The sequence below is a fragment of the Pantherophis guttatus genome, chromosome 2 (assembly GCF_059756535.1).
Source record: "Pantherophis guttatus breed Tessera chromosome 2, ASM5975653v1, whole genome shotgun sequence".
Taxonomy (NCBI): Eukaryota; Metazoa; Chordata; class Lepidosauria; order Squamata; family Colubridae; genus Pantherophis; species Pantherophis guttatus.
Genome location: NC_142064.1, coordinates 197,239,811 through 197,266,441, shown reverse-complemented (window position 1 = coordinate 197,266,441; position 26,631 = coordinate 197,239,811). Strand labels below are relative to the sequence as shown.

General features: G+C 39.7%; 1 protein-coding gene across 1 annotated transcript in view; it reads left to right on the top strand.

Moving 5' to 3' along the window:
* PDGFRB (platelet derived growth factor receptor beta) overlaps positions 1–26,294 on the top strand; it is a 95,789-nt gene extending 69,495 nt beyond the window's left edge. The window contains exons 13-23 of the mRNA XM_060688520.2: positions 1,630–1,734; positions 2,068–2,178; positions 4,320–4,473; positions 10,479–10,645; positions 12,064–12,173; positions 15,368–15,490; positions 17,856–17,967; positions 18,209–18,308; positions 18,405–18,510; positions 19,539–19,783; positions 22,458–26,294. Coding sequence (XP_060544503.2) covers positions 1,630–1,734; positions 2,068–2,178; positions 4,320–4,473; positions 10,479–10,645; positions 12,064–12,173; positions 15,368–15,490; positions 17,856–17,967; positions 18,209–18,308; positions 18,405–18,510; positions 19,539–19,783; positions 22,458–22,563 — 1,439 coding nt within the window. The 3' untranslated portion in view covers positions 22,564–26,294. The remainder of the gene's footprint in view (positions 1–1,629; positions 1,735–2,067; positions 2,179–4,319; positions 4,474–10,478; positions 10,646–12,063; positions 12,174–15,367; positions 15,491–17,855; positions 17,968–18,208; positions 18,309–18,404; positions 18,511–19,538; positions 19,784–22,457) is intronic.
* The last annotated feature ends 337 nt before the right edge of the window (positions 26,295–26,631 follow it).

Here is a 26,631-nt window from a genome sequence, read left to right as displayed (position 1 = left end):
CAACTAGATGCCTCCAAATAAGGAACTCTGTCCTTAGGCAACCAGAAGGGAATCCTACCCAAACAACAACCAAAACACCCTTAGAAGTCGACCTACAACTTGAGGATCCACACACATTAGACTCACACCCGGATAGGCAATGCGTACACCCACCTGAGGAACCAAGAATCCAGCAAAGTGTTCTGCAGCAGTCGACTCTGGCGGAGTCAGCCAAGCTCCAGAAGAATTTCCAGATGTTTCCATTGGCTGAGTCCAAAGCAGCCACAGACTGCCCAGGCTGCCGCCGCTGTTCCAACTGAGCTGCACAGGTCACACCCACCAATGCCCTGCCTACCTGCATGACTACATCAGTTGAACCTCACTGATTGGATAATGTCTTTTCCAGATGGGAGGGATGTTAAATATGTAAATAGGCAGTGAAGCCTTGGGCAAAGGTTTCACTCAGGTCCACTTCCCAGGCGGGAAATGGCTATAGTTTAAAATCATTGGTGCACATCGAGAAGCGGGAAATCAGAGCAACCTAAGTGGCCAGGTTGCTGGACAGCTCCCTTTAAAAGAGGGAGCTGTTGGACAACCAGGAAAGTTTTGCTGTATCAGCTTTAAAATAAAGAGCTGTAGTCACTGAGCCGAGTTCTGCCTCTTCATTCAACCCCAACTTTGACATTCTCCATGACAGTTGGGAGGATGAGAGTTCATCTGTATAAAGTTGGGGAAGGTTGCATTCAGAATTCCAGGTCTGAATCTCGTTTCTTACTAGATGGCTCTTAGACTGTGAAGCCTCATCCTTTGATCTGCAGCATATTTTTCAGAGACTTTTAAAGGATGTTGAAAGATGGGTTACAGGAATAACTATATTCAAATTGTAATATAATATGTATTACTTAATATTATAGGAAAACCCAGTAATTCACATTTGTGTATCTATGTGGTGAGGTGCTTCATAAACATGAACTGGGCTGGGAATAAGAGGAAGGCTGAGTCAGGAAGGAAAAAAAGAGGTTGCCAAGGAGACATCAACCATGTTAATGCCAGAGGAGAAAAGCCCCTACATTGTGGGCTTAGAAAAATAATCAGCAAGCTTGTATAAACAATATACATTTTGGTACTCTGAATGCAATGTAGTTGTTAAATTGTATTTCATGAATATCATCACAGTGGCCTTGACAGTTAAGAGTATAGTAATGAAGGAAGAGTATTAGTATTGGTGTTTCTTTAAATTCCGTGAAGCTGTCCAGAGAGTAATCTGAAGTGAGGTGACCTAGAAATTTAATACATTGACAAACAAATCGTCTGAGAATGTGAAGCTCAAAATTTGTAATTACTCTGCCTCTAGTGGTCACATTTAGCATACTCTGCTAATTGGGATCACACTCTTTACCTGATCAGTCAGGGAGAGGCCAGCCCTGGTCCACCCCTAAGTCATTCCCTGTGGCGTAGCTCTTTCTGCCCAAATTTTCATATTAAGGACAGTCCAAACAACAATTCTGTCAAGCCCTCCCCATCATAGCTGTTTGTAGTTAGAGAAGACGATGTATTTTATTGAATTTTTGACTGCTGCAATCTTACTATTCTCAGCTGTTTTATAGGAAGCAAAAATTGCATAGCTATTTGATCTTCTGCTTGCTGCAGGACGTACATTGGGCTCTGGAGCCTTTGGCCGTGTGGTGGAAGCAATTGCTCACAGCCTCAGCCATTCCCAGTCCACCATGAGAGTTGCTGTGAAAATGCTCAAGTGTGAGTTTCGACTGTTTCTTCTTCCTCCCAGCACAGGGAAATACAAATAATCATGCCGTCTTCCATGCCTGGCTTTCTCCTTTAGGCCGTTTAACAATATGTTGTCATATTCATTGTTTATCTACCTTCCCATTCAATTATCTTTGGTACCAATCCCATGGCATACATAACGGTGTCCATATAATGTATAATGTTATCTAAATAATAGCTTACATGATTAATCTGGTTGAGTACCCAACAAGATTGTCCCGATCTTCTTTCTTGTATACGCCCAGTGTGGATTGCATTTTAAAAAGTATCCATATTTCACTACTGTATTCATCCACCTTACAGCCACAGCCCGAAGCAGTGAAAAGCAGGCTCTGATGTCAGAACTGAAGATCATGAGCCACCTTGGGCCTCACTTGAACATTGTGAACTTACTTGGTGCTTGCACCAAAGGAGGTACCGTTTTCATTTTAATCTCTTCAACCCAGATGTCTCTCTCTCTCTTTCTCTCTCTTTCTCTCTCTTTCTCTCTCTTTCTCTCTCTTTCTCTCTCTCTCTCTCTCTCTCTCTTTCTCTCTCTCTCTCTCTCTCTCTCTCTCTCTCTCTCTCTCTCTCTCTCTCTCTCTCTCTCTCTCTCTCTCTCTCTCTCTCTCTCTCTCCCCTTGCCATTTTCTTCCACTTACTGGAATTGCTGTCTTTTAATTTGGCATGGAGTTTGGCAAATAGATGAACGTGTTCATGTTTTCATAAGTTAATGAGCTATTCCTGTATAGCTGTTTTCTGAAAAGGACATAGCCTGCCTTTTATCACCCTCCCAATTTCCATCCAATGGAAATAAGAAACACTAGCATTTACCTCTTTCCAAACCACACATATTTCAATTTCTTCATTAGAATGTAAGTTCAACTTCTGCTGATTTACACAGAGAAGTCTAGTTAGAATTTTGCACTAATAGTTTGTCTTGCCTTTCCAGGACTTTTTTTAAAAAAATCTCCATTTCATACACAGCCCCGGATTTCCCAGGTGGTCTTCCATCCAATTACTGATGACAGTTAACTATGTTTAGCTTTTCAAGATCAGCCAAGGCCACGTAGCGTGTGCCTTGAATGGAACCACCTTTGATGTATAATGAAAGCCCTGCTAGTTTTATTGAATCCATTATACACACAACTTTATTTGCTATTTGCTTTTAATACTATAGAGACTGTCCTGATCACTAAATAAATTCAAATGTTAATGGAGATTAGTTCTGAAAAAGTCCTCTTCTCTATATGCATTGCATCAAAATTGCTAGCTGTCTTTCAATTATGCTTTTAAGATTATGAAAATAGCCGGGTTTGTAAATAACACGACCATCATCTGATATAGCTACACTGGAATATATTTATTTTTATCAAAATAAAAGGGTTCCTGCCACCTGCTGAAATGTTTAAAATCACATTACAGTTTTTAAAAATTATAACTTGCATGTCCTGCCTACTTTCCTGGTTTTGAACAGGTTCCAGTGTTAGGGAAGGTATGCTATGCTGTGTAATTTGTGCAGGTATTTGCAACTCTTAAAGAAAAAAGAAACATTACTTAATCCAAATAATGAAAGCAGTAGAGAGTCAGTGCAGGAAACAGGGTACCAGGAGCTGGTTCACATGTTCATCCAGTTAAAAGTTCTTGCTTTGTAGTGGAATAGTCAGTAGATGGCAGATGTGTGATATAAATGCTCCAAGAGACAGCAGCACAAATCTCTGTGCAATCAATATGTGCTTGATCATTTGTTTACAATCACTATTTTATTGTAATCTGATTGCAGATACAATCAATGTTTATTTGATCATATAGATCAACAGAAATATAGATATGGATTCAGATATATAGATACACACACACACACACACACATACAAGTGTGTGTGTTTATATGCAAAACTCTTTTGTGTCTCTTCATTGGGAAAATGAGTTTTGTGTCTTCTGTTCCACTACTTATAGAAGAATACCAACCAATAAGCATATGAATTGATCCATCTGCGTAAGGAGAGGGTAATTTGGCCATCAGATATCCTCAAAGTATCAATCCATTGTATTATTCGATACTTGGCAATAGTAATGATACTCCAAATGATCTTTGACGTAGCATTATTGATTTTTAATAAAAGAAAATTGGACATACAGTACATCTGAGAAATATAAGGGTATGTTTACAAGCTTCTACAAAAGCATGTAGAGACATTTAAACACTTTAAAAAAAAAAGACTAATCTCTTTCTCAGATACAGACATACAGAAAAAGAGCTGGAAGTCTACTTCCCACATTTAAGTACCGTAATATTATTTTAACCTGGACTATATTCACTACACCTGTGAGATTCCCCCAAAATACATGCTTCGCTAAGTAAAATGTTCCATCATGCAAAAAATCTAGTATTCAAAGAAGAAATATTCTAGATGAGCTTTTGTTTGGAAATGGTAGCCTTGAAGTTTAGTGGAGCGCTCAATTACCTCAATACCCCAAATGAATGCTTTTAAAGACTTGAAACTTCAGCAAGTCCATCATTAGTTTATGAACAAAAGGTATTCTCTGACTTCCTGAAAATGGCCTTCTGTACAGGTCCCATCTACATCATAACCGAATATTGTCGCAATGGAGACCTGGTGGACTATCTACACAGGAACAAGCACACCTTCCTGCAGTGCTACAGTGAGAAGGCCAAGCAAGAAGCAGAATTGTATGGGAATGGCATGCGTGTGGACCGGCTGCAAAGGTGCCTGTAAATCTAATTGCAGTTATCTGTTTACATAGTCATACCCAACTTGTATCAATAGCAAGGCTGAGTTTAGAAACACAAATATAACAAATTGCAAAACCCACCAATACAGAAACATATGCAAAAATTCACTGAAAAACCAGAATAGATTTATTCTTTGATGTGCCACAGCATTGAGGATTAGGAGTTTTGTGTTCTTCCCAAACCCTGCTTCTTTTAGTTATAATGATCCTGGTACCCTCAAAAAGATCTTTGGGGATTGCTTCCTCTTTATAAACAGAATATAATTAAAGTCAATTCAACTCAGATTGGATTTATTCACTTTATGTCATGTTTTTAAAAATATTATATCAGATTTCTCTCATATTGGGTTCCAAAGGGAACTGGGGGATATCCTGGAAGTTTTGCTGCATGGTCCTTAGTAACACCCTGGAACCTAAGAGTTCAAGGCCTTGGATAGGATCATTCCCCTGCAGCTCTCTTGACCCATCACTTCCTATGGTCACAAAAGAAGGTTTTGAAAAGGTTAAGAGATGTTAAGAGTGTTGCTGGAGAATGACTCCCATTAGACATGATTTAGAGCTACTATTAAGGTCTATCTCATAACAGTTAGACTGGTGAAACAAAATTATTTCTCCACCCTTATGTGTCACCTGTCAGCCCTGTACTGGCTCACCCAGTTCCTCCTGGGACAGAGGTGCTCAGATGATCATCTTCAGGGCTGCAGAGTGGAATATGTTCAACATCTGTTAGACAAAGTTGCTTAAATTCATTATGAGTTGGATCTCATGCGTGGAGCAAATCCATATGGTATGCTGGGAAGAGGTCTTGTCTGGTTACCTGGGAATAGTTTGACCCACCAGCCTGGACAACTTCCATCCAGTTTCCAACCTCCCCTTTTTGGTGAAGGTTGTGGAAAGGGTGATGGCCTAGCACCTTCTGAGGGACTTAGATAAAACAGATTATCTAGTTCCTTTTGTTGTGGCCCGCCAGATGCCAACAGAGTCAGATGAGGGGGAGGAGAAGTCTAAGCCAGCTTTGGAGCCTTTGAAGGCTCTGATGATGAAGCAGAATCAGAGGCAAGGACAGATCTGGTGCCTTCTGTCCACTCCCAGGTGGACAGACGGCTGTCTTCAGGGCCTGAGCTGAGAGAAGGGGAGGAACAGATGGGGCCCATCCCAATTGTACGTATGCGTAGAGGGGAGAGGAGAGCCAGCAATAAGCTGGCTCTTAGGGGGAGGATTCGTAGATGCTAGCCAGCCCCTCCCTGGTTGGGAAACAAATAGCAAGTATTTGTTGTTGTAGACAACCGTGTCGAGCCCCAGTCCAGGGCTCGACACACACCTGGGGGTGAGTGAGCAGAGCAGCAGCAGAAGCTGACGGAGATGGGAGGAATGGCAAGGCGATCCCGGAAAGGCATTCAGGCAGCGGCAAGGCAGTGATCCTTGCGGCGTCCAAGCAGCAGCAAGGCGGTGATCCCAGTGGGCCTCCCAGGTGACAGCGGAAAGCTGCACCAGGCGACCCATTTGAACCACCACCGGTCAGCTGTGAGGGGAAGGGCCTTCGGGCGCCGGATGGTGGCTTGCTGGGGAGGTGGCGTTAAAAGGCGCTGAGAGCCAGAAGCTCTCAGCACTGACTTTAAAGAACACTTTGACTCGGTGTGAGCTGGGTCTGGGCTTGTAGTGGCAATAAAGCTCTGCATCACAGCTGCACAGTTGGATCCTGGCTTTTATTTGTATCCATACGGGCTTGGCTTAGCCAGGCTGAGAGAAAGTCAGCACTCTCTCTCTTTTCTTCTTGCTTGCTTGGAGTGCTGAGTGCAGAGGGTTGAGCTACCCAGGATGGCGGAGGGAACATTAACTGGAGCTGGGACTGGTTACATATCACATGCAGATAACTGCCCAGCCGCCCAGTTTAGGGTGACCCACTCCCTTCTCCATCTGGGAGCGCGGGAGGATCCCTTTCAGGGTCAGGCTGAGGAATTTGTGCAGTATCTGCATGATAAAAAAAGCTATTTTGGCTAACTACCGTCCAGTCTCCAACCTTTGCTTTGTGGCGAAGGTTGTTGAGAGTGTGGTGGCGCGACAGCTTCCATGGTACCTGGATGAAGCTGTCTATCTAGATCCACTCTGGCTTCAGGCCTGGGCACAACACGGAAATGGCATTGGTTGCATTGGTGGATGATCTCTGGGGGGCTCGGGATAGGGGTTGTTCCTCTAGCCTAGTCCTGGTAGATCTCTCAGTGGCTTTTGATACCATAGACCATGGTATCATGCTGCGCCGGTTGGAGGGGTTGGGGGTGGGGGGCACCGTTTTATGGTGGTTCTCTCCTATCTCTCTGACCCATCGCAGTTGGTGTTGGCAGGAGGGCAGTGGTTGACCCCGAGGTGCCTTGTTTGTGGGGTGCCACAGGGGTCGGTCCTCTCACCCTTCCTGTTCAACATTTATGTGAAGCCGCTGGGTGAGATCATCCGTGGTTTTGGGGTGGAGTTCCATCAGTACACTGATGATACTCAGCTGTACATCTCCACCCCAGGCCATCCCAATGATGCCCTTGAAGTGATGTCCCGGTGCTTGGAGGCCGTGCGGGTCTGGATGGGGAGAAATAGGCTCCGACTCAACCCTTCCAAGACCGAGTGGCTGTGGCTTCCGGTGTCCCGATATAGCCAGCTGGTGCCATCACTGGCTATTGGGGGCGAGTTACTGGCCCCCACGGAGAGGGCTCGCAACTTGGGCATCCTCCTGGACGCACGACTGTCTTTAGAAGAGCATATGAGGGCCGTGGCCAGGGGGGCTTTTTATCAGGTTCGCCTGATTCGCCAGTTACGTCCCTTTCTGGATCGAGACTCCTTACACATGGTCACTCAGGCACTCGTCACTTCTCGCCTGGACTACTGTAATGCTCTCTACATGGGGCTCCCCTTGAGGAGCACCCGGAGGCTCCAACTGGTGCAGAATGCGACCGCGCGGGGGATTATGGGAGCAATGGGGCGCTCCCATGTGACACCTCTCCTGCGTGAGCTGCATTGGCTCCCGGTGGTCTTCCGGGTGCGCTTCAAGGTGTTGGTTACCACCTTTAAAGCGCTCCATGGCTTAGGGCCTCGGTACTTACGGGACCACCTTCTGCCACTGATAGCCTCTCACCGGCCAGTATGCTCCCACAGAGAGGGACTCCTCAGGGTGCTGTCGGCCAGGCAATGTCAGCTGGCAACCCCCAGGGGGAGGGCCTTCTTTGTGGCAGCACCTGTCCTTTGGAACAACCTCCCCCGGAGATACGTTGGATCCCAGATCTCTGTGCTTTTCGTCCTGCCCTTAAAACTTTTTTATTTCATCAAGCTGGGCTGGCTTGCCTCCCCCCCCTTAGATATTTTTAATTTATAATTGATTTTAGTTGGGGTGTTTTAAATTTTATATTGGGCCAAAACTTGTTTAATTCTTTTAAAATTAATCTTAAATTTTGCATGTGATGTTTTTATCCTTGGCTGTTCACCACCCTGAGTCCAGTAGGAGAAGGGCGGTATAAAAATCTAATAAAATAAAATCAATCAATCAATCAATCAACCAACCAACAGGGGAATGGTGGCATAGCTCTGCCCTGACTGGACCTGCTGGGCCCAGGATGCCTATACCCCCGCATGCTGGAGCCCCTTCCAGGGATGGAGGGAGCGAAGCTGGACTGAGGATGAAGAGGATGAGTGGAGCTATTCCATGGGTCCTGATGCTAATACTATGAATATCCTGAGAGAACGTTTTGGAGAAGCCAGTTTTCACGATGCCCCTTCCTGGCAACCTTGGGCAACAGGGTTGAAACCATCAGTCACATGGCAAGAGGGGCACAGGCCCTGGATTCCATCTTGCCAGTCCAAAGTTACGCTTGGATCAAGTACCCAGCCAGTCTAGGGGTATAGAATGTCAGGGCACCTGGGACCAAGCCTCCTCTTTGGGGGATGTTGTGTGAGGCGTGGACCAGGCCCCAAGCAGGGGCCCTGTGGTGAAGGAGGTGGGTCAGCTGGCCCATAGAAGACAACCAGGGCCCCACCAGGCCAATAATCGAGCTGTAGGTATGGCTTGAGCACCCGACCAAGCTCCTCTGTGGACCCCAGGGATGTGGCCTCAACAGGCGATCTGGGGTCCCCCACCAATACAGACCATGTTTGGTGGCAGCTCTTATCAGGTGGCCCTCTTCCTCAGTCAGATCTTCAGCCATATGGATCTTTATGGATGCTTTTACCCATCCCAGTGGGTGATGATAGTGGCAGTCATGGCAGTTGTCACAGGGGAGGCTGCGGATTGGGTGGCCAATCTACATAGTAACCATGCCAGAGAATTGGCAAATATGGCACTATTCCTAGAAGTGCTGAGAACAAGATTTGAAGATGACAGCTGGCAGAAGGGGAGCTTATGGCCCTTAAGCAGAGGGGTCGGTCGGCAAAGGAGTACGTGCATGACTTCCGTAAGATCGCCGGGAGGCTGAGAGCATGGCCAGAGCGCCTATTGGTCCATCAATTTCACATGGGCCTGGACTGGGAACCTCCGGCAAGCATGTGTATACCAGGATTACCCACCCCGTCTAGCCGACTGGTTCCGGGCAGCTGTGGACTTGGACGTTGGGCTGCGAGAGTCAAACGGGGGAATCAATCAAGTCGGATTCCTTTGCCGGAACCAGGCTTGTCTGGACTAATGGCTCTGTATTTGAGGTGTCAACTGAGTCTCCCTGCTGGGAAATGATAGGTAGTGAATTTGCCTCAGCTGGGGTGAACAGGGACTGTTTCTGCTTGACTTAATCATTGAAGGACTTTTAATCTTGAGTTCTCATGTGAACAGAGACTGTTTGTGCCCCGTTTCAGAAGGGGAAAAGATTCTCATTTGTGATTAATTATTTTTAGTTTTGTCTATCCAATGTGAATAAAGACTGTTCCTGCCCTGTTTTAAAAGGGGGTTTGTTTACTTATGAGTAAGTGGTTTCTCATTGCTTGTTAAGGCTGTGTCAGAACACTATGAAGGTCTATCTCATAGCAGTTAGACCGGCAAAACAACTGCCCTTAGTGTGTCACCTGTCAGCCCTGTACTGGCTCACCCAGTTCCTCCTGGGACAGAGATGCTCAGAGGATCATCTTCAGGGCTGCAGAGTGGAATATGTTCAACACCTGATGGACAAAGTTGCTTGGATTCATTCTGAGTTGGATCTCATGCATGGAGTAAGTCCATTTGACATGCTGGGAAGGGGTCTTGCCTCATTACCTGGGAATGGTTTGACCCACCAGCCTGGACAACATCCGTCCAGTTTCCAACCTCCCCTTTTTGCTGAAGATTGTGGAAAAGGTGATGGCCTAGCACCTTCTGAGGGACTTGGATAAAACAGATTATCTAGATCTTTTTCAGTCAGGATTCAGGCCAAGTTTTGGGATTGAAACAGCATTGGTCACACTTGCCAATGATCTTTGGCAAGAGCAGGATGGGGGTAGTGCAACCATCCTTTCTCTCCTTGATCTTTCAGTGACTTTCGGTACCATCAACCATGGTATACTTTTGGATCAGCTATGGGGGCTGAAGCTGGGTGGCACAATTTTGCACTGGTTTGGCTCCTTTCCCCAAGGAAAAGTGTTAATAGAAAGTGAAAGGTCCAGCCCTATTATAATAATAAGGCTATTATATAATAGCCTTCAATTACTGATAGGCAAACTGCTTCATAACTCAGATATTTGACCACATGGACATTCTGCATGTCTCACATGCAGTAATCGTTGATTCAGTCTTGTCAATAAATAATGTGTGTATAAATCACAGCACTTAATTTTCTTTTCCTCGGTGAAATAATTTTTCTTGCACTGTTCCTTTTCTTTGCCTATGGGCAGCTTTTACTATTGTAAACAAATAATGGGGGAAAGAAAACACTGTTAAGTTTTGATTCTTGCCTTCCTGATTTTATACTGGAGGTGGCTTATTACTGGAAACCTGTTCTAAGGGGACAAACGGTTTAAAAAACTTATCCCTCTTTGCAGCCATACATCCATATCTGTAGAAAGTGATGGAGGCTACATGGACATGAGTAAGGATGAATCACTGGATTATGTGCCCATGTCTGACATGAAGGGTGAAATCAAGTATGTAGACATTGATTCTTCCAATTATGGTGCGACCTATGAGCTGGACAGCTATTCGCCTTCAGGTAAGAGATTACCAAAAAACAGTTTGCGTAATTACAAACAAAATGAAGTTTTGTTCATTCTTAAATGCTTCATCCAGTTGAGAAGTAGTTCTCAACTTATGACCATTCATTCAGCAGCCATTCAAAGTTACAACAGTGTAGTACAAAAGGATTTACAAGCCTGTGGCCAAAGTTACAGCAATTCCAATACCCTCATGGCCATTACAGGATGGAAACAGCATTGGTCACACTTGTCAGTGATCTTTGGCAACAGCAGGATGGGGGTAGTGTAACTATCCTTCCTCTCCTTGACCTTTCAGTGACTTTCAGTGCTATCAACCATGGTATCCTTTTGGATCAACTATGGGGGCTGAGGCTGGCACAGTTTTGTGCTGTTTGGCTCCACTCTGCTTAACAACTAATTCCCACAACACTGTCAAATAATTAACTAAGACTGTATTACTATTATTCTTTTCTTCCTTATTAGAATCCATCTTTTCCCACTTATTACTGTAGCCATGTTGCTTGTAACTTTCAATTATATTTTTTTTATTTGTTTCCTAGTACAATTTGATAGCTTATTAGTAACCTTGACTATCACTAAGTGTTGTATCTTTTTATTCTTGATGAATGTATTTTATTCTCCTTATGTACCCTGAGAGCATATACACCTAAGACAAATTCCTTGTGTGTCCAATCACACTTGGCCAATAAAGAATTCTAGTCTATTTCTCCAAATAAAGGTGTTAATAGGAAGTGAGAGTTGGGCATGCCTTCGGTGTGTGTGTGTGTGTGTGTGTGTGTGTGTGTGTGTGTGTGTGTCTCTACTACTGGGAGAAAAAGCGGGCACACCTTCTAGGACTTTCATTATGAGGGTGGTGAGACAGACTCCTGGTGTGTTGGAGCCATTTCAGGGAAAAGGAGAGCAAGCTTCACTTTCCACAGGCACTTAGAGACTTCGTTACGCTGCTGAGGGAGAGAGAGACTCTTTGCCGGGGATGCTGGTGCTCCTAATAAAGGGAACGTTTAATTAAAAACTGTGTGCTTGTCATGTCTGGGAACCAGATCAGAACATCTGTCTTCCCAGCATGCACTTATTTTGAGAGTGCAGGCTGATTGATAAAGGGGTTGGATCAGCTTCAAAACAATATAATTGTATTTATCTCTGTGGCCACTAGATGGGGCTAGAGAGCAACAACAGTATATATAAAAATTGTACTCTGAGGCATGACAGACTGCTTCGCTCAATAACAGATTGTGGTTATAAGTTGAGGATCACCTGTGTAATTTAATGTTGGGTGAAGGAAGCGTCTGATTCCATTGATCTTATATTCCAGAATCTTATATTCCAGCAAGACCGTTATAGTGTATGTGTGCAGAAAGGTTTTATGTCTCTGTCCTTTTAAAAGGTGATTTAATAAACAATTTTATATTTCCAGCTTCAGAAAAAGCGACCTTGATCAGCGAGTCTCCTCTTCTCACCTATATTGATCTTGTTGGAGTCAGCTTCCAAGTGGCTAAGGGAATGGAGTTCTTAGCTTCTAAAAACGTAAATATATTTGCACTCAGGATTATATAACTATATTTATGGATATCTGGTTTCAAAGGAAAAGGGGACATGGTTGAGTACGTGTTTGTGCTCAAGAAAAAAACAGAAAGAGGTGGAGATGAACAAGGGTGTTTCTCTCAAAAGGATAAATAGGAGGGCTGTTAGTGTAGATGTTACTAGACTTTGGTATGTTGTTTTTTTAGACATTACTGCAACGTTTTTTCACAACCAGCCATGTTTATCTAATCCCCCTGCATGCACAAACCAAAAGCCATGGCATTCAGTAAGAAAAGACTAGGTCATGTATGTTCAGATTCTTCAAGCAAAGTGAGGTAGTCCCTCAGAATACAGATTTGATAGATTGTGAATGGGACGCCAACTGTTGGTTTGTATTCTTCCTTACCAATTAAATAGAAGATCTGGTGAATATATTTTGCTTTATATGGGGTTTTTGGGGTTTTAAATCGGCCAAATCTATTTAATTATTTTAATTTTTAATTATTGTTGTGTCTTGTGTTTTTAAATTGGCTGTACACCGCCCTGAGTCCTTCGGGAGAAGGGCGGTATAGAAATAAAATTATTATTATTATTATTAATAATAATAATAATAATAATAATAATAATAATAATAATATTATTATTATTATTATTATTATTATTATTATTATATGCTCCCAAACCTGGTTAACTTGGGGTATTAATGTTTAATATTTAATCCATCTTGGATTAAATGGAAGGGTTCTTCTCCTTCAAGCAGCAAAAAAAGTTTTGTAGTGCAGCCTAGTAAGTATCATAAAAAATCCAATTAATTGTGTCACAGGATTCATTTCAGACATAATAACTCACTCATCAGCATGTCTATGTTATCATAACCTTGATCAGGGTTGAGCCATTTTGGTCACATGAGGCATTTGGGTAATAGTGGTGACAAGGAGAAAAAAAGACTAAAACTTGTGCAGACAAAGAAACTGCTTCTAAATTACCACATAATCTGTCGTTTTTCCTAAAGTGCATTCTCACAAGCCAGCATTAAGATGTCACATACAGTATGGATGTCACAAGCAATTGCTAGTACCACAAGGTAAAAAAAAAATATGGCTGGGAAACATCCTGACTGTAAAACAGAGAATTTCTCAATTTCTACCCAGCAATGAATTTGAATAGCAAGATAGGTGGCATATACAGTACATGTAATAAATAATGAATTTGAAGGGCAAAAGAATTGCAGCATCTCAAAGTACAAGGAACTAATTCTGCAATGAAGTATGAATTCAGCCTTTATAGTTTCTAAAACACAGCACGTTATGTGAAGCAGGCAATGGTGGCTATTCAACAAACAGTGCTAAAACAAAAGATGGCTTAACATGACGTATAAACTTAGTGTTCAAAATCAAATTCTGCAATTTTGTAGGATTCTAGGTTCTTTGGAACCATGGGGGGGGGGGAAATGCCACAATATAGTAAACAACGGGAACAAACTATTTCTTAGTTTTTCTGTTCCCTTGTGGCTGGTTGCAATTCCTACTTCCCACTTATTACTATAACCATGTTGCTTGTATCTTTCAATTATATTGTTTTTATTTGTTTCCTAGTACAATTTGATAGCTTATTAGTAACCTTGACTATTACTAAGTGTTGTATCTTTTTATTCTTGATGAATGTATTTTATTCTCCTTATGTACCCTGAGAGCATATACACCTAAGACAAATTCCTTGTTTGTCCAATCACATTTGGCCAATAAAGAATTCTATTCTATTTCTCCAAAGAAAGGTGTTAATAGGAAGTGAGAGTTGGGTGCGCCTTCGGAGTGTGTGTGTGTGTGTGTTTGTGTTTGTGTGTATGTATGTATGTATGTGTGTGTGTGTATGTGTATGTCTCCGCTACTGGGGGAAAAAATGGGCGCACCTTCCAGGACTTTCATTATGAGGGTGGTGAGTAAGAGAGACTCCTGGTGAGTTGGAGCCATTTCAGGGGGAAGGGGAGCAAGCTTCACTTAGAGACTTAGTTACCCTCTAAGGGAGAGAGAGACTCTTTGCCGGGGTTGCTGGTGCTCCTAATAAAGGGAACATTTAGTTAAAAAACGTGTGCTTGTCATATTTGGAAACCAGGTCAGAACATCTGTCTTCCCAGCATGCACTTATTTTTAGAGTGCAGGCTGATGGATAAAGGGGTTGGATCAAATTTGCAGATTACACCAAGCTAGCAGGAATAGCCAACACTCCAGAGGATAGGCTTCAGATAGAGAAGAATCTTGACAGACTTGAACATTGGGTGCTATTTAACAAAATGAAATTCAATGGTGAGAAAAGTAAGGTTCTACATTTAGGCAAGAAAAACAAAATGCACAGGTACAGTATATGTGGTACCTTGTTCAATAGTAATAACTGTGAGAGGGATCTTGTAGTCCTAGTGGACAACCATTTAAATATGAGCCAGCAGTGTGCAGCAGCTGCAAAAAAATATGAATGTGTACCATTGTTTTCACCTAATGGTTGCCCCAAACAATGAGGTGGGAACTGTATAAGTTTAATAAATAAATATTAAACTGACCCCAAATATGCTTTGACCTGTGACAGTCCCAGGGGTAATGGTCTTAAAAATAAGTATCCCAGCCAAAGCACTGCTACTTGCATTTTTGTGGGTCTTCTTGCACCACCTTTGCAAAGGATTATGAAGTTTACAAAATGAGACTGCGGTGTGAGAGGACAAAATGAAGTTATAAATGTTACATATTTAAATAGAGAGTGATGCCTTGAGCAAAGGCTTCACTCAGGTCCGGTCTCAAAAAGAGATATTAACATACCCGGCGCTCATTGGTCCATTTGAGCAGCGGGAAAATGAAGTAACTTCAGTGGCTGGGCTGCCTGACAGGTCCCTTTAAAAGAGGGAGCTGTCAGACAGCCAGGCAAGAAGTTTACCAATCTTTTAAAATAAAAAACTGAAGTCACAATATAGAGTCCTGCCTCTTCTTTCGACCCCATTTAACAATAAAGCTTAGGCAGCGGTATTTCCACATGTCTCTAGAGCAGCTGCCTGAGCAACTCTTCATCATGTGCATTACATGTCTCACTGCATGTTGTGATGTTGCTTCATTCTGAGGAAATCCAATGCACAATAATTACTTTTGAAAGAAAAATTAGGACACCTAAGATATATGTCTACATACTCAGCATGTCTTTTTCCTATTATCCAGTGTGTGCACCGTGATCTGGCTGCAAGAAACGTACTGATCTGCGAAGGGAAACTGGTGAAGATCTGTGACTTTGGCCTAGCCAGGGACATCATGCGGGATTCAAATTATATTTCCAAAGGAAATGTGAGTAGTGAGATTATCTGGCCTGTGGGTGGCCCCTTTAACCAAAATAAGAAGAGTTAAACATACATTTAGGATCCTTGCTCCACCTGACCTTTTTAATTTCATAGGGAAGACACATACCCCACAAATCTAAATTTTAAATCCTCAAGCATTCTGAAGATTTGTTTTATGTGGCTAGCCATATACGCACATGGAGCCACCATTAAAAGAGTAGGAATCATGAATTCTCAGAAGACAACATCTTCATTCTGTTTTAATTAGACCAAACTTAGCCTGAATAGTTACGGCTTCTTGGTTGTTGGTGGTAACAGCGCATGCCTGTTTTGCCTTGTCAAAAGTATACATTGAGCAATTTCCCTGATAATTTTTAAATGAGTCGTAATAATTTGGCTCTTTCTATACACTTTTAACACAGTAGATCTACACGTTTATGCTATTGCTGTTATTGTTTTAACAATTTTAATGATTTTTGTTTTTCTAAAGTTTATTCATTTAAACGTTTAAATTGTGACTTATTTTTTATCATGAAATCGCAAAGTATCTCAAGGAGTTTTGTTTCAGAAAGAAACAAAATATTCCACATAGATTATTTTGGCTTCACCCACCAGATAATTGTACCTGTTTTTGATATTCTTCATAAATGATTTTGCATGGAAGTATCTTCATTTCTAAGTCTCCGGAAATATGAACTTTTTCCTGAATTTAAAAAGAGATTTTCACCAATTTGGTAATCTCCATATATTTAGAACTGTAATCTGTATAATTCCTTTTCATTGGTTAAGCTGGGAAGACCTGGATGGAGCTGAAATCTGAAACATCTAATGAACTTCAGATTGCCAATCAATTCTTTTCAGCTAATATCTATATAGCTATATTATTAACACAGTACAACATGCTCATAATAATCATTATGGATACAGATAAGCAAGCTCCCAAATTCCTCATGCATAAAACTTAAATTACCCAATTGATTTTATCATTCCCATGCTGATCGCTTTCTGTTGAATTTGGTGTGTGTGTGTGTGTGTATGTGCATACATAAACTTTGGTTTCAATCCCTGAAAGCCTCAACATAAGAATGACCAGAGTCCCAATATGAATCATTTTGCACAGATGGAAACAGAAGGCACGTCTCTAAATCTCCCTTACCCTGTCACTGTCCCCACTAAATAGGAAACGAAACCCCTGGCTTTTTGCAATTCTTCCTGGAAATTATTCTTTTTGTGCCAGTTGCACAACCGAGCCCTCTTTCAGTCTAGAAGATGGTTATTAGAATAGTACGCAAACTGCTAAAGGGAGAAGAAGAAAAAAACAGAAGCAGACTGATTTCACATGTCACAGAAAAGCATAAACTGGAGAGAGGAATACAGTAAATGATGGTAACAAGCATAATGTAGCTGTCCTTCCAGTCCATTTTTTTTTCCTATCCAATTTAATGTTACTCCAGATTATTTCAGGCTGTGTTTTTAAATTCTTTGATCTCTAGAAGCTCACACCCATTCTTTACATAGGATAGTCTATGACTAACAGTTCTCCGGATGTATTTCAGTACAAATAAAATCCATTAAAACTAGAAACTATTAAAATAAATAAAACTATCGAGAGTTGTCAGTTATTTTGGAAAGCCCAAAGAGTTACTTTGCACTTAAGAGGCACCAAAAGTCTGCGGCTATATTGTCTTTCTAATATTGAATGAATTTCCAATTCTTCCTCACCGCACTGTCGTATTTCACTATGGAAACAATCCAATACATATAATATTTACAATGTAAGTACAAGAGGCAAGTAAGTAACTTGTCTCTATGTACAAGTTGCTCCATTTGGATGCCTGCAGACTCAAAATTATGACCAGACACCAATAAACGTTAGAGGCAGTGTCCTCACTAAAGCCCTACTAGCTTTCAAGAGGTGGAATTTTCTCCATACATTGTAACTTGTAAAGAAAATGGTGAAGTTTTTTCTCCTTCCATCTGTGTTTTTGAAATAGCCGTCCTTTTTTTGAAATTGGATTTGGATTGGGATCATCATTTAAATTACTTTTGAAGCAGCAATCCGTTCTCTACATATGAAATTTAAAACTTCGTATTATTGTTAATTACTTGACTAAGTGTTTTACAGCTGATCAGAGTCACACTTTGTCATATTGCGAATCATGCTGAGCAGGACTGACAATAGCAAGGTTATAGTCATGAGATCCCCTTCTTGACTGAGATGGATTTATAGTTCTTCCTAGGTTCCAAACGAGTTCCATTAACATTCACAGAAAAGTATCATTAGCAAAGTAACCATTCAAAAACCTTCAGTGGTCAGTACTATGGGAAGTTTTTTTAAAAAAAATAAAATCCGTTTTACTTTTTTTAACTAGACCTTCTTGCCTTTGAAATGGATGGCCCCTGAGAGCATCTTCAACAACCTCTACACTACCTTAAGTGATGTGTGGTCTTTCGGGATTCTTCTATGGGAAATATTCACTCTAGGTATGTCTCTTTGGTCAGGATTGTGCAACTTAACCTTTGATATATCCTCCCATCCAATTATTCTGTGTTTAAAATGAAAAACTGTTACTTCTGTAGTCTATCTACATAATCTTCTCTATTTATATTAGTGTTTTCTGTCATCCATTTTTCTGTCTGTGAGGGACCATTCCCGACAACCACTGACATTGTGTGAAATTGAGAAAGAAATGGTGGTTGCTTAAGTTCACTCTTTTGCTCTTAGGTGGGACTCCATATCCTGAACTGCCTATGAATGACCAATTCTATAATGCTATTAAACGTGGCTACCGGATGTCCAAACCTACCCATGCATCCAATGAAATGTGAGTGGTTTGGGTAAACAATTGTCTTTATAGGGAAATGTCATCCACTTTTCAAAACTTTCCCAAACCTTGAAATATTCTTTCATATGTTTTTAGCTATGAAATTATGCAGAAATGCTGGGAAGAGAAGTTTGAGATTCGACCTTCTTTCTCTCAACTGGTACTTCTTATGGGGAACCTGCTAACAGACAGCTATAAGAAGGTAAACTATATTTGACCTGAACAGAGAAAGATGATCAGTTTTTAAATCAAAATCTATCTAGATAATATCTTTTCTTTTGAACTGCTGCTATAAACTTAGAAAGTAATGTACAAAATTCAAATCTTAATTTGTTGACATTCTTGGAGGCAATAAAGGACAGCATAAATATTAAATAGTTTTCTACCAAACCTAACATTTGGCATTTTCTGAACTGTTCTGTTCAAACTCTGTTACATTCTGGTGACCTCAAGAAGTCAGTCAGTGTGCTCGTGATTCTGAAATAATCAGGCATGTAGACAGAAAAGGAATCTGATGAAATATAATGGCTACAGATTGGTCCACCAGACTGCAACCAAGATATGCACTACAGCCCCAGTTTAAACCAGATTTCATGTGACAAATAGCTTCATTCATGGTCCAAAAGCCCTTCAAACGTTTGAAAGATAAAGCTGGCATATCTCAAGTAAGCAAAATATAGATACATGACCATTTATATAATGCATTGGGTTTTTTTTCTAAAAAACCAAAGGTAAACACAGAATGCATTCATAGTCTCCATGTTGAAATGCACTTTACCTCATCATTTACTCTTGGAGATATGTATATATGTCTTGGAGATATGTCATATATGTCTAAAAAAATCTACTTAAAAGTAAGATCTATCCATTTTCAGTAACCATGAATTCTATATCTTTGGAATTGCAGTGATAATATATTCACTATTACTGCAACATCCAGATCAGTGGTAGTTTGCTACCGGTTCACCCTGGATCGGGCAAACTTGTAGCGACGGTGGCAGAAGGCTCCACCCACCTGCCTGGATGCTTCTCTGCGTGCGCAGAAGCATTGCACGCGCAAGTACATGTGTGCCCACAAGTGAACCAGTAGCAATAGGTTTTGAAACCCGCCTCTGGTCCAGATGTATTATAACTCAAGTATAAAACACTGTTCAATGTAGAGCTCTGTAGATGAATAGGTATATGTACTCATCCATTCTTTCTATTCTCATTGCCTCTGCGTGCGAGCAGAAGTATCAACAGGTCAACGAAGAGTTCTTGAAAAGTGATCACCCTGCTATTATGCGTACAAGGCCCAGGAACACAGGATTCAGTCCTTCTAGGTCCACTGCAAGTGACAGTGTCAGTTCAAGTTCTGTCCTCTATACAGCTGTGGAGCAGAATGGAGTGGACAATGATTATATCATTCCTTTACCTGATCCAAAACCAGAGGGAGACAATAATAACCCTCCGGAGGCCTCTAGCAGCAGAGCAAGGTTAGAATATTTTTAATTTATATCGCCTACCATGACATTATTCCGTCCCAACTGCTTGTTCTCTTGACTAGGAAGATATAATATGAAAAATATTGTTGAAAAGAATTTTAAGGCCTGCAGAATACTTCTCTTGAAGAATATATTCATTAAATAACCCCTCTAAATTATCTTCTAGAAATTTATTTCTTTTTCAAAATTAGAGCAGGTTTTCCTGAATTTTTCTGTCATCTTGTATCACTAGCTCCAAAATCAAACTGGATAATGATGATTCTGATGCTAGTGACTATGATGATAGTGACAATGATGATAATAATGAAGATGATTCATGTCAAAAAAAAAACAGGAATTAACAAATTAGGGAATTGGTTTGGACTGGTGGCCCTATATGCAAATTCAGAAGAGGTATAAGAAAGATGTAGAAAACTATGGGTTTTATAGTGAACCACAAGAATTGGACAGGATACTACAGGGGACAGATGAAAAATTGATAAAAAAAATTTACAACTACTTTTTGAGGTTTAAAATGAAGAAATTGTAAAGGAAAATATGATAACCTGGGCAAAAAAATTCGGCTATACCATAGAATTAGACAATTGGGAAAAGCTATGGGAAAGAAATTATAAATTGACAATGTCAGCAGCATATAGAGAAAACTTATATAAAATGTTCTATAGATGGCACCTACCGCCAGCAAGACTAACAAAAATGTTCCCAAACAGTCCCCAGAGTGTTAGAAATGTAAACAGACACAGGGAACATACTATCATATGTGGTGGACCTGTCCTTCGGCAAAAAAGTACTGGATAAGAATAAAAAAGTGGATAGAGGAAATGATAAAACAGCAAATAGATTTAAAACCAGAGCTATTTCTATTAGGCATATTGACAGGGAAATATAATTTAATAAGCCAATACTTTATATTACAATGTAATAACAGCAGCTAGAATTGTATATGCTCAAAATTGGAAAAATGGTAATATACCCTCTGAGGAAATGATAATAAAGAAAATATTAGACTCTGCTGAGATGGATAGATTGACAATCGAAATTAAAGATAAAGAAGAAACAGAACACTATCTAATTTGGGACGTATGGTACAAATGGTTGGAGAGTAGATGCAAAGTTTAGAAAAGTAACAATGAAAGACGATCAGTGGACTAGAATTTAGAAATAAATGTAAGTATAGTGATAGACAGAATATTTATTGTAAATATTATAGTAGGATGTTATAAAAATGTAAAATAAAATACATAGAATGATAATTATAGAGAGATTTGGGTTAGAAATATGGAAACAATAATTATGAATATGAAATTGCATTTAAGAGACATAATAGAATATATAATATAAAAGAAAAAAATGTGGATGTATACCGGTATATTGCTGCTGCAAAGTTTGAAACTGTGATGTAAAACGAAGAAAACTATAATAAATATACATATAGAAATATATAGGATAATGAAGCAGGAGAAAAAAACTGCTGCTCTCCAATCAGGCCACAAAGTTGCAGGCTAACCAGCATACGTCAGCAGCAGTGAACATAGAAAAGCGACAACTCCGATCTCGCAACATACCCACAGCTTCTAAACTGAAAGTAGGGGCCCGATGATGACAAGTTAGAGAGCTTGTCGAAACGTTGCCAAAAAGATAACTTTTAAAGTGATGGTTAGGATTTTAGCCAGAGTCTCAAAAGACCTTAAAAAGTGTTTTGTTGGGATTTTGGAGGATTTTAAGCTGGGATTTTAGCCAGGAGTTTATTTCAGTTAACAGACTTTTAATGATGCTGGAAAACACCGAGATTTTAACTTTTTACATAGAAATATACATATATTTGGCTATATATATGAGATATATATATAAGAACCTGCCTAAAGAGAAATACACATAAAGGCCTACAAAAAGAAAAAACAAATAGTGTACCTTTACAGGGAGGATACATGGGATGAAGGTGTGGCTAACTGATGAGGGATTATAAATCCGAAATAGATCTACCTTAGTCTCCTTAGTCTCCCGATGGGTAGCAGGGTGCTTGCTGGCTACCTGAAAAAAGCCTAGAAACTAGTGGATTGGGATTTCACTGAACTAGGGCTGCATAAAAATCTTGGTTTACTTAGGAAGAACCTGGCTAAAGAGAAATACATACATACATACATACATATATATATATATATATATATATATATATATATATGTATGTATGTATGTATGTATGTATGTATGTATGTATATGTATATGTATATGTATATGTATATGTATATGTATATGTATATGTATGTATATATATGTATATATGTATATAGGTATGTGTGTATATATATATATATATATATATATATATATATATATATATATATATATATATGAAAAATATTGTTGAAAAGAATTTTAAGGCCTGCAGAATGCCTTCTGTTGAAGAATATATTCATTAAATAACCCCTCCAAATTATCTTCTAGAAATTTATTTCTTTTTCAAAATTAGAGCAAGTTTTCCTGAATTTTTCTGTCATCTTGCATCACTGGCTCCAAAATCAAACTGGATAATGATGATTCTGATGCTAATGATTGTGATGATAGTGACGATGATGATAAGAATGAAGATGATTCATGCCATTCAACTATGTCTACCACAATTGAATGGTCCTAATTCTCACTCTTTTTCTTTCTCAATTTTAGTTCAACTCTGAATGAAGCAAACACTTCATCTACTATATCTTGTGACAGTCCTTTAGCCCCCGAGCAAGAAGAAGAACAAGCATCTGAGTCAAAATCAGATTGCTAGGGTTACCAGTGCTCTGTGTTCCTGTATATGCTAGTACTGGGGAATTCCACCCAGTGGGAAAACGTGCATATCTCCCTTCATTCAATCATATCAAAATACAGTTGCAGCTTATCCCTCCTTCATCTGTAACCTAAAACAGAAGCCTGGAATTATCGAAAGAGGTCCTTTCTGAGACCAGGAGTATTGGAGTAGGACCACAGACTAAATCAGAACAATTCAAGTCAGTATTGTGTGATAATTCATTGTGGCTTCTGAACTGGGATTACGTTTTTTTCAACCTTTAATGCAGAATTTGCTCTTCCGTCACGATACGCATTGGTTCGTCATTCATGTTTCCACCTGCTAAATCAGAATATCAGAAGAAAATCTATAACATATTATCTTCACTTAATAGCCACAATAATTTCTGGATGAAATGGCTCTCCCCGTGACAAAAGCACGTCTCCATAAGGTCAAGCAAAAGAGTCTACCGGGCCCAATTGGGACAAATGCCTTTTGATTCTTGCAACTTTACTTGACCGTTACTCGCTTACTGGATTATCAAGTGATGCTTTTAAAAATGTATCCTTAGAAAGGATAGAAAATGGACAGATGAACAGGAGAAGTCCCATGCAGAAATCACTCGAGACTCAGAAAAGTCTTGTCCATTGTTTAAGATTTATAATTACTGAACTTCAAGCTCAGACATTTAAGCTGGAGCCTGCCTTTCTTCTTTCATTTCAGCATTCCAAAGTAAATGCTGATTCTGCAGCTGCCCGGGCAGTAGCTGAGGACAGTAGCTAAAGCAGCATTTTTGGGGAAGAAAAAAAAAATACAGAGTGCATGGAGACTCATCTAAAGATTGAGGCAAGTCATCAAAAGGAACAATCAATGTTACATTTTCAGCAGACTGCCTTTTCATTGGATAAAATGAAGAGATTAAAAAGGAATGCTTGGATTTATCCAAGACCGTAAGAGGATGAAAAATGGATCATACATTTTTCCTCTTTCTGCTTGTGCACTTTGTAAGCAAAAAGCCTCACTGCCTAATTGGCAGCTATATCTTTGGTTTATTTCAGAGGGTTATTAGTAACCGCCATTGTATTCTGTTGAATCCTAGAGGTATTTAGTTGCAACAGGTAGATCTTGGAAAATGTAGCCTTTGATGGGACTTTTAACTACTAATACAAAATCCTAAGGCTGTAGGGCTGGTTAGGAAATTGAAAAACTTTCCCAGGATGCAAGAAGCAATTTTATTGTGGCCAGTTAAGCTACATTGGCATGCATTTGTCATTTCCAGCAATTGGACTTGATTATCATTATTCAGTCTTTCTGAGGCTGGAGACAGCACTTAATAACTTTGGTTTGCAATACCCACTGCCCAAAATACCTTCCAGCATGCTCAAAAGTGGATCTACTTACTAGGCAGAAAAATCTAGGAGATTTAGGTCCCGTACCAGTTCCTATGTGCCTTACCCTACATAAATTGGAGGTCTCCCACCATTCATTTAGTGCCCTATCTGTAGTAATATGGCACAATGAAGAGGATTGCTTTGGCTGTGGCTGCCATCTTGCCTTTTTTAATCCACTGACGATACCTCGGTACTCCCCATTGGCTGCTACTTAGGTTTAATGAGCAGGTAGCCGAAATGCTTTTGTACATTTCATGTCTCCTTTGCTCTGCACAATGCAAACATGTATTCCAGTTTTGCTTCACTCAGAAAGCAACCCATTATAAAAGGGCTTTTTTAAAAAAAAATTCTAGTGTCCTCTTTTCTACCAGAGGTAGTTCTAAAGTGCCTCATTGTCCTCTTTTTAAAAAGTATTTTAGCTACTTTTGATCACATTGTATTAATAGTAGAACAGGTATATTATATACCTATAGTTAGGATATGTGTGCGTGCGTGTGCATGCGTGAGTATCATACAGATAGACAGGAGGGTATATATAGTGATTATTTTCCTCTGGTTGATCTATTAACAATTTTCCATTTTTGAAATAATATTCATATTTACCTCCTTAGCTTTTCTCAATGTTATATTTGGTTGTTGTTTTTTTAAGGCACAGTCAGACTATTTGTTATAAACATTTAGTTGATGTGGCAACAATAGAGTTAGGGAATGTTTGCAGGCAAACATGCCAATTTAAAGTCCAGTGTTACAATAGCTAAAATGAATTATTCTATAAATTATGGCCAGTACTATGTCTATCTCCTTCAAATATATTATATACTTTTTTCAATCAGCTTTTAAAATTATTTTGTGATAACATTTTCTAATTATCACCCAACTGATTATATTGTCTAATGAAAATACAAAAAGCATCAAGCCTCTAATTGTATCATAAGGTTTCTGAGAAGGGAACCCATAGTTACATCTCTAATATGCTTTTTAGTCTTTAACAATATAGCATCACTACAACTTACTCCTACATTCCTAAATGTTTTATTTTATGATATATATTTTTAATTTTTAGCTTACTTTGTACAGGCAATTATAGTTTTTCAAATGAATCATACATTGCACATTTGTCACAAACTGATTTAAAACAAATTTAAAAAGTGAACAGTTAATCATTTCAGTGGTCAAATAGTTTAGTTCCCAGGTAGGCCACCTGCCTTCAAGTGAAGCCAGGATCCATTCTTTACATCTTTTCTTAAAATAATAAGGAGGCAGGTCAAAAGTTAGACAGGCAGCTAACAAAATTATGGGATGGGATATCGGTGTAGGTTTGCTTAGTTTTTTAAGAACGCAGGGCCAGATACAATTCACAGCAGTATTAGCTCTGATTATTTTTTTTTTAAAAAAAACTTTAACAGTTTCCTTGACAAGGAGCTTCATTTGCCTTTCAGCACACTGAACTGAACAGTTTTTCAATTGCATTTCTTGGGGTTTAGGTGCTTTAGGTAAAATTGTTTCCGGCCAAGAGGAACAACCAAGGACACTGCCAATACAGAGCACCCCACCAATATCACCATGTCGTAGTGTGAAGTACTAGTACATTATTTTCAGAAACATTTGTTGATCTAAGGTAAAGATTGGTTTTCTTCCATAGAAGACTGTTCTGCTGCTGCTACTGCTTCTCCTCACTCAGCTAATCTGTCAGAAAGAAAATTGATAAGAAATCTCCCTTCCCCTAACTCCAAATTATTAGATGCTATGCTTTTTTTCAGACACTTCCATTCATTCCAATTTGCTAGGTCTCCTATCCCAAATAACACCAAGCCCTCCCAGTTCTAACTTGTCCTCCTGAAGTTAGATGAGTGAGCAATGTTGAGTCCTTCACGTCGGCTAGATGGAGAGGACAAAGCAAGAGTCAATTAACCAAAGGGCCTTTATGGTGTCGTGAATTTAATAGCCATAATTTGACCTACGATAATAATATAATATTTTTAAACAGAATCATTCACTACGGTACTTTTATATTGCTGATAACTGGCTTGCTTGGTTATTGGGTTTGTTTGAGAGTTTGTTTGTTTTTTTATATGTTTGTTTTGATAATATTAAGAAGAGAGAATTAAAACCAACAGTTTGTGTCTTGAATGAAACATGATAAACCTGGAACGTCTATCAATTTTTGCAAACTTGGTTTCATCTTTATTAATTTTCCATCTTTCTATAATGTTTTAGCCTACAATTGTTGCAATATAGCTCATATATTATCTTTCTACATCCAGCAACCACTATTAGCCAGATTTCATAAAAATATTGTCACAGCTGTGTTATTTTCAAAATAAATAACATTTTTCTTAATGATGCATATACAATTTTTATTATTTGTCTTTCCTTTTCCTTTAGATTATTGGTTATATTCACTGGAAGAAATTGGATAGAGTAGAGTTTTGCTTGTTGTATTGCATAATCTAGTGTACAGCAGACTATTGACAAAAATGCTATGCATTGTCCAATTTCCCTAAACCTTTTATGTAGGTTAAAGCATGGGGAATACAATGCAATTAATTGTTCTCATGGAAGTTGGCTGGTTATTGGCATTTAAAGCCTTGATCCTGCAAAGTAAGTCGGCCTTTCAACAGCATTTTGAATTCTAAATCAAGCAAGTGTTTGAGGAGATCAGGAGGGATTGGAAAAT